The 8,844-nt window shown below is 39.0% G+C and overlaps 1 protein-coding gene across 1 annotated transcript in view; it reads left to right on the top strand.

Annotated features, from left to right (window-relative positions):
* The window catches only part of PROS1 (protein S), a 21,430-nt gene extending 13,579 nt beyond the window's left edge, over positions 1–7,851 (top strand). Inside the window, 5 exon segments of the mRNA XM_014307569.2 lie at positions 507–674; positions 1,695–1,863; positions 2,311–2,459; positions 3,155–3,368; positions 5,489–7,851. Coding sequence (XP_014163044.2) covers positions 507–674; positions 1,695–1,863; positions 2,311–2,459; positions 3,155–3,368; positions 5,489–5,634 — 846 coding nt within the window. The 3' untranslated portion in view covers positions 5,635–7,851.
* Positions 7,852–8,844: the final 993 nt, after the last annotated feature.

Below are 8,844 nucleotides of genomic sequence, written 5' to 3'. Positions count from 1 at the left end.
ATAACAGGAAATTCTGCTGCCTTTTAACAATCAAAGAGAAGATAATTACCTCTAGCTATCAACATAGCAATTATTAATTTTAAACATGAAAGGGAAAGTGGCAGGATATTCAAAACTGTGATTGCATGGTCAAGTGCACAGTTATTGGATACTTTGTGTTTAGAGTGAGTTTTACGTCTGCTATACCTAAAATTCATCTTGCTTTTCAAGCCTTCAAGCCTGAGATGAAAAGTCTTTCTCACACAATCTGTAGAGCACACCAAATTTTTAATGTCAGATTTTGTTTGTTACCCTCCTGTCAATGTCCCTAGATATAGGCAGCTGTCCTGCATCAAGTTTAAATACAGTTTAAATAGTGACTGCACTAAAACTGTTTTACAAGGTTTAAAGAAACATTAGTCATGCTTCATAGGGCTTATGTAATTATTAAAAAACATATTTTAAAATTTTAATCTAGTCTACATTTTCATATGTGTGTATATGTAATTATTTGTATTTTATTCCAGGTATCAGTTGAAGAATTAGAACACAGCATCAGTGTAAAAATAGCTAAAGAGGCTGTGATGAGTATTAACAGCCCAGGAACTCTGTTTAAACAATCCCAGGGTTTCTTGGAAACCAAGGTGTACATTGCAGGATTGCCTCGCAGAGTGGGCGGTGCTCTTGTTAAACAGGTAATTAAATAATAAGACTAATTTTGACTGATCATGCTCTGTTCAATTCTGTACTCCTGGAAGTCACAGAAGAAGCAAGCCTGGTATGGAACACATTTAGAAAATGAAAATGTGGTTCTTAAACCAGTGTTTTGAAAATAAACACGTGTGAAGCTTTTCAGTCTGCTTTCAGTAAGGCTTCACTTGTAAAAATACAGCACTTCTGGTCTAATCTTTGAAGATTCTGTAGCCTGTTTCCTAATAGGGCTTTAAGATTCCCTAAATCACCAGCCCTGCTGCTGCTGAGAGTGCATTTCAGGGTGATTCATGTCCTGGTCCTGGCTTTTGCTAAGCTCTAAATAAGTGCAGCATTCACTGTGCAGGCAGCACAGTGAGCTTTTATTTTTACGAGATTTTACAACAGCCCAGGCTGGACAAGGCCTATGATTCTTTCAGTCTCCCAGCCTCAAGAATGGCCACAGTCAAGTTGTTGCAACTGTCTTCTTTACAGTCCAGGAGCCTTCAAACTAATTGGCAATCTGAACAGAGTGTTTAGATTAAAAAAAAATAAAAATTTAAAAATCAATTTTGCTCAAATGCAAAGCAGAGAAAAAATCATGAAACAATACAATAACATCCCTTTATCCAATAGAAGACAATTCCAGAAATTTCTTTGTACTTTGGTATAAAGATAAAGCTTTGAACAAGGAACATTGCTAGTGATCATTTTCTTTCAGCTACAGAAAATCTGCTGTCCTTTTGTCTAGGTCAGAACATGAGCTTTAAAGGTAGAAGCAATCTCATGTAGTCCATATCCCTGGCAGCAAACTGGGAAATGCTAAACCATAAGTACCTTTTGGAGGCTGAGGTACCAAATGCCTGCCACTTGGTTTTCTCCCAGCATCGCTGCTGTAACCTCTGGCATTGTTAAGATTGGTATTGCCTACATGGAAATAACCTAATATGGAAAATGATGCCTTATTAATAACTTTTTAAACCCAACTTTGGACTCAAACCCCCAATGCTGTCATTCTGCTGTAGATTAACCCTCGTCTGGATGGTTGTATCCGGGCCTGGAACTTGATGAACCAGGGACATTCAGGAGTAAATGAAGTTATTCAAGAAAAACAAAGCAAACACTGTTTAGTATCAGTGGGGAGAGGATCCTTCTACCCTGGCACTGGAATGGCAGCATTCCAGATAAACTATAGTAAGTATTTTTCTATTCCTGTGTTTTTTGTTGGACTGAGTGATGGAACTTACGAAATTTTAAAAGAAAGAAAATAAAAAAAGGCACAAAAACTAAGCTATACAGTTCTGCATCCACCAGTGATTCCCTTAAGTTCTGTTAGGAATCTGCTTGAATGAGGATTCTGATCACAGTAGTGTCATCTGTTCAGTTTCTGGAGTGCTTTACATTCAGAAGTTTATTTGCAAAGGTTGGCCACTGTTGAAGATCCAAGATTAAAAGTTAGTTGGGTTGGTTATTTTTTTATCTGCTTGTGTTTCTTTAGAATTATAGTTCTTTCTGTAAGTTCAAAAATTTAGCACTAATTTTTCCACAGTAGGGAGGAGATTTAAATACTAATTTTTAACCCCATATTAATTTTTCATCAGCAGGTGGATTTACTAATTTCAATTATTCTCTTTAAAACAGATAATCTTGACAGTGCTGAAGATTGGCTAATAAATGTGACTCTGACTATTCGCCCATCCACAGACACTGGTGTTATGTTTGCCTTGGTTTCTAATGAAACAGTGCCTCTTGCCTTGTCCATAGTGGACTCTAACTCCTCTGACTCACAGGTGATCTTACAATTCTCCTAGCAGCTGCCAGGTGAAAAATCAAACTAAAAAAAAGCTACTCGCACACTTGCAGTGCAGCTGGTAGCCTCAGTATTTTGAAAATTAGAGAGTGTAATAATGTGCAGAAAATATCTGTCTATTAATGATTGCTGCAGCAGTGACTAAGCACTAATCACTCATGCCAGGGAGATTGTTGTGTGAGCTCAGATCCATTCCACCATGTTTTCTTTAACCTTTCCTTCCAAATGCACAGAGCAGAAAGGGAACTATGAGCAGTGTGTACAGTAAGGGCATCATGTTAGTTCCGGATTATAAACTGATTTTGTTGTCCTTAAGTTTCCATTTACATCAGCCATCCCAAGCTAGAGCGTAATTATACACCATGGTTAATCCAGTTTTTTTTTCCCAAAATAAGAACCTGTACTGAACACTTGGGTACCTTCAAAACTGTAGGCGAAACAGGATTTCACCTCAGACCTGTAGCCAAAGTTGTTCCCTGTAAAACGTTCTCACTTATAAATTTAAGAATGGCATTCATCATCAGAAGTGATGGTTACACATCAGTTTTTCCAGCTGAGGGTACCAGTATTTAAAATTTTCTTCTACTTGCAAATACAAAGTGCACCAGAACCCAGTGTAATGATTTATTAAAGTTGCATGTGACATCTTTGGTGATCTACCATTCTTCCATCTAGAAAATCACTGTGACCATTGGGAGCATCATTGTTGCACAGCTGGAATCAAAGAAATTATGCACCCCCAGAAGAGTGCAGGTTGGACTTCTAGTGACCAAACAGGAGCTTGAACTGGCTGTTGATTCACACACTGACAGAAGCAACTCCGAGCAACTCTCAACTCTGCATCAAGCAATGATGGCAAATGTTGTCACCTACCTGGGTGGCCTGCCAGGTGAGACCTGTTTCTTTTCATTAATTTCATTATTTCTACAAGCCTGACTGTATTCAGCCTTACCCATGCTAGGAAAAGCCTACAATTATTTAAAAAAAAAAAGGTTTTTTTTCCCTCAAGTGCCTATTGTTTCCTCCAGTCATTTCTGCTTTGGAGGCAGCCAGCTTTTTAACAGTAACATTATTTGCACATTAAGACAGGGCTGTTTAGAGGTTTGAATTTGGAAAATATCTTGATTTTTGAGTTGGGTGAGCATTGCACGTTTCTGAAATGCCACCATCTGGCACAGCTGAGGAACTGCATCAAAAATGTAGGAAAAGTAGGCATTTGTAAATAATCCAAGTGTCAGAAGTGCAGAAGGGGAAGTCAGGAATATGGTTTCAACCATTAAACTCAGAGGAAGAGATGACTGGCAATCTTTATGAGACAGAGAACGCGTTGAAATAGCAAATATTTCATTCAAAGCAAGCTTCAAGTTAACATTATTGAGACATAATGTCAACATCATCCTTATCACAAGGATTATTTTGTCTAGGAAGTGTGCACATACTTCTGTATGAATAGTTTGACTTTAGGCTGAATCAAGAGGAAAAATAGCATTTCCCCAGGTGAGAAATAGTCAAAACCTGAATTAAAACTTGAAAATTGCTAGAGGAAAGGTGCCATGGTTACAGTGTTGCTACTTGTAAAGCTTTTCTGTATCCTGTTATTATTTATGGAGAATGAATCACAATTCCTAAGAAAATGCAGAGAATTTGACTGGCATGTCTTGAATTGACAAGGAATGAGTCAGTATTTACTTAGTACAGGTGAGTCAGCAGTTTAACACAGCCACGGTAACTAAGATTCCAGTCATTTCTTGGGCCTCTTCATCTTTGTGATGCTTAAATGATTTTTTTTTAGTACTGCCAGCCACAGAGAAATTGGCATCTTGAGAATGAAGAGCTTTGCATTATTCAGGGATCCCAAAGAGACAAGAAGCCGTACTAATTGCTTGCTGCTCGTTAATCTCAGTTTTCTGTCATCTCTGTTTTTAAGTTTTAAAAGCTATCTCAAACATGCAAATTAACACAAACAAACACCCCCCCCCAAAAACAAGCCTCTGTATTCAAAAACCCCATGCATCTCATGAAGACCATAAGTCCCCTTTTTTGAGAGCCCTTTCCACAAACTAGTAACAGTGGTGGGAGTACTCCCTTGTTATTTCAGCACAACCAGTGCAGGTTAAATGAAACTTCCATGGTTCTGTGACAGCAGTGTTTTCCTCACTGGGGGAAAAAAGCAGAAGGGAACTATTCTACAGGAGTCTGTGCAATACCTCAGCTTACAGCAAAATAAAATCAGGAGAAAACATTTCTGGTTCCTAAGATAACCAAATCTATCTCCTAAGGAGGGATAGGGTGATTAACAGCTGAAAAAACAGAGGGTGCTTTTGAGATCAGCTCCTTACTCCCCCTCATTCTCATTGCTGAAGGTTCTTGCGTCCCTTAGGTCTACGTTGTAAGAAACCAGTTGTACCCTAAGACTTGAGAGCAATGCCTGCTTCATTATGAGCTTAACATATTGTTTCCTGCAAACATATCCATGATCTGATGCTGCCCTAAGCCAAACAATACCTAAACGAGCAGCAGATAAAGTGAGTCTTTCACAGAGAATTCACTTGGAAGCAGCAGTGAGGAAGCAGGGACATGTGTGAAGTTCCCAGGGGTGCCCCAAGTGAGAAGCTGCAGATTTGAATCTAGAGTAGCTTCCTGGCAAAAGCAGGACAGTTCTTTGTGTGACCTCTAAGCCCAGAAACAGCTGTTTGTAGCTCAGGGCAGGAACAGTGGGCTCCAGGAAACAAACTCTTGTTGTTAATACAGGAAAAGCTACTACGGAAAACATTCCTGGAGTCCGTTTTCTGGATGCATATTTAACATTTTACTGGGCTTTCTCAGCTTTGCTGACTTGATCTTGATCTTAAGGGAGAAGAACTCAAGTGTTTCCTGCCAAATTGCTCCTTTTCTCCCATGACTGAATAATGGATGGGGAGTGGAGTATTCCCCATGTTTTGACTGACCTGAAAAATCCATAGGAATTTGCATGCCTTGGCCTAATGAACTGAATGTGTTTCTGTGCAGATGTTCCTCTGGGTGCAACACCAGTGACTGCTTTTTATAATGGCTGCATGGAGGTGAAGGTCAACAACAGACAGCTGGATCTGGATGAAGCCATTTCCAAACACAACGACATCAGATCTCACTCATGCCCACTGATCATGCAGTAACTGTTCAGATCCTAATTTAACTCTTTTCTTTCAGATGTAATTTGTGTAATTAGTCTCATGCCATAATGGAGCTTGCATTATTTCATGCAAGATGTGCCAGGGAAATAAGCAGCAGTATGGTTTTCTCCCTTTCAATATAGAATGGAGGGAAAAAACCCTCTCTGTTCAGCTGGAAAGAGACAATCAAGATCAAAATTTTGTAAAACATGCTTTTATATATCAGTGGGAAATCTTAAAGCTAGATTTATCTTTCGTGTTCATGCTATGTCCTTTGACATATTTAGCTTGGACAGAAAGTTTAGGAATTTCTGTTGAGAAAGAATTTTACATCTTCTATTTCGTATATCAGCACGAAGTTACAAGTTGCAAATAATTTTAATGTATTAGAATCTAAATGAAACCAGACCTACTAAACTTTTTCAAGCATAACATGCAAAGAAAAATCTCTACATTTTGTTTTGCAATACATGCTTTTGGTAAAGGAAAAAATACCCTGGAATCTATAGCCCAAACTCTCTGTGAATATGTTTACAGGTTGTATCTATGGTGGTAAAGCAACTTCAAAATGGAAGTGTTTCTTTAAGTAGCTCAGTTTTTGAAAACAGTTTTGGTAATACTGGACCAGCTTTAATTTGTCTGTCTTTAGAACGTAGCTTTAGAGTTTGAAAAGAGTTCTGGATCAGGTCAGGTAATTTACTTTAAAAGTGGGCTAAAATACACCCCACGCAATTTTGCAAAAGCAGAGGAAATTGCTTGAATTAAGGAGCTCTGCATCACAGGACATCAATCTGGAATTTGCTGAGTAAAACCAAGGAATTGCAGCAAATACTTCTTCCATCAAACCTAGCACTGTTCAACATAAGCACAGTCTGATGATCCATCATATTCCCTTTATTTAGGGTAACCTTGCCTTCAGAGAGCTCCAGAACAGGTTTATTTGTGAGCCCTGCTGCCATTGAAAGCCTGAATTTTGCCAGTAACCTCAGAATGTAAAGCCATACTCTGCTCAGCCAACTTTAATAAACCAACGGGTAATTAGAAAAGTATTGCTTTCCTCGGGTGTGCTGATTTTGAGCATTTCCAATATTCCTTTAACATCCTTTGAGTGTTCTTTCCACTTCCAAGCTCATTTTCACAGCACCAGAAGCCTCCCTGTGCAGCTCACCTGGTGGTTTTGTTAACCCCAAACCAAATAAATTGCAAGAGAATTGCTGTGAGGTAAAAATATATCCTCTCATCCATCAAGCAGAGACATTTATCTGCCAGCATTGCTGACCCCAGCTCTGCTGTCCTCACTTCAGACACTGAAGTGGAAGTGGATGTCCAGAAGGATGGATTGTGACAATATTCATTTGGAGAACTGCCTTTCTCCAGGGATATTCTGAGTGACATCAGGGAGGTTTCTTCCAGTGTTAAATGCAAGGGTTAGCGCAGATCTGAGCCCCTCTCTCAGTGTTATTACTGCTTTGGCTGAACTTTTTGGTAACCTCACTTCCCACTTGGGTAGTGCAATGCAGGATTTGCTCCCAGCTTTCACCCAGTACAGCCCAGCAAGAAGCTGACACCCAGGGGCTCATTGCCATTAATACAAGGTCATTTTTCTAGGATGGCGTGGAAAACAAGCTTGGAATTCTGACTCCATGGAGGGGAAATCCTTTCCTGCAGTCACCCTTCCCTGCTCTTCCACCATACCAGCACACACCCTCTGCGTGCAGGTGTTAGTTGGAGAATAACTTGACTGAAACAAGCAGGTTTTGATGCAAGGCAGAGCTGAATTGAAACTTTTGACATCAAATGAACACATGATCACTTTATTTATGATATCTCTGTGGCATCCATTAATCTTGGAAAGCCCCTGGGTCAGATTCTGCCTCATACAACAAGTACAGAAAGTAATAGATGAGGAACACAAAAGCAAAGTGTCATCAATGTTCTAAGTGCTTCTGGCCTGCAGGAACAGAAGAAAAAGTTTTTTTGCTGTTGTTTTCTAGAGATTTTTTTAGGTTTTGTTTGTTTAAATGTAATAAATTGTATAGAAATGAAAGGAAAAACCAATCGCTTTGTCACACAGACACTATTTCTCTTTGTTTTCATGGAATAATACTTTAAGGTTTTGTAGTTAATAATGAAACCTCTGCACTTCTTTTTTAATGTAAAAGTGCCTCCCTATTGTAAGAATTAAATAAAGCAGCATTTGCAAGTTTCTTTTCATTTGAAGTTGTATTTGCATGTTTTTGTTCATTTTTGCTGTGCAAGGCTTGTTCTAGTGGTCTAATGCCTTACTCAGGAGATTGTGATCACCTTCAGCATCAAAGAAAAGAACTGGCTCCAATTAACATGCTATCCAAATAGGCATCCATACTCTCTTGATAATTATGTTAATTAATTGTTTAATAGTACCTGAGGAAATTAGACTTTGCTTAAAATTACATGTGGAAACAAAGAAGATCAGGACAAGTAACCAATTCCTATATTTTCTCCTTCATCAGATGTATTTCATTGTATTTTGAGGCATAATCATTTCAGCAAGGGCCATTCAGGGTTTATTCAGAACAGCTGGAGCTGCTCTGCATTTTCAGCTGCTGTGCACTTGTGCTACAACTCCACATGTCCCAATTTCCTTCAGAGTGAAACCCAGTCCTGAAATTGGTCCTCAATTACACTCTAGCAGTTTAGTTTACATGCTTTAATGCCTGCATGTTTTCTGGTGGATTGAGGGCTCTTGGTGCTCAAGATTGGCTCTAGATCATCTTCAAAGAAAGGGAGGCCATGCTCACTTTTGTCATTTTAGTCCTGCCTGTCACACACTGGTGATACTGGTCCTTTAATGTCATATTTACACACGGTGTTTTATTGCCTCAGAAACCTTTTTATATCAAAATTACAACCCTGATTTGGGCACAATTTTGCATTTCACCTGCCAGAAATAGAAGTTATGTACCCACCCCCCAAAAAAAGAAATATAAGGAAAACCATAACAGCTAATACCCAATGGATAAGTAATTAAGTAATGCACCACTTCCTGAGTAAGAGAACCAAGGTACTGAGATGTTCATGCTTTTAAAAAATGCTTTCAGTCCACTAAATAGCTGTAACCTCCTTATTACACTGGGCACATCCTTCTGCTCAAGGGGCAGCTGAATTTCAGTAGGAATATATAAGTAAGCTAAATTTTAAGGGAGTTGGTGTGTTGCTGACAGGCACTTGAAT

Source organism: Geospiza fortis, unplaced genomic scaffold, assembly GCF_000277835.1.
Source record: "Geospiza fortis unplaced genomic scaffold, GeoFor_1.0 scaffold72, whole genome shotgun sequence".
NCBI classification, from domain to species: Eukaryota; Metazoa; Chordata; class Aves; order Passeriformes; family Thraupidae; genus Geospiza; species Geospiza fortis.
Note: the sequence above shows the minus strand (reverse complement) of the source record. Positions and strands in the feature narration are given on the sequence as shown.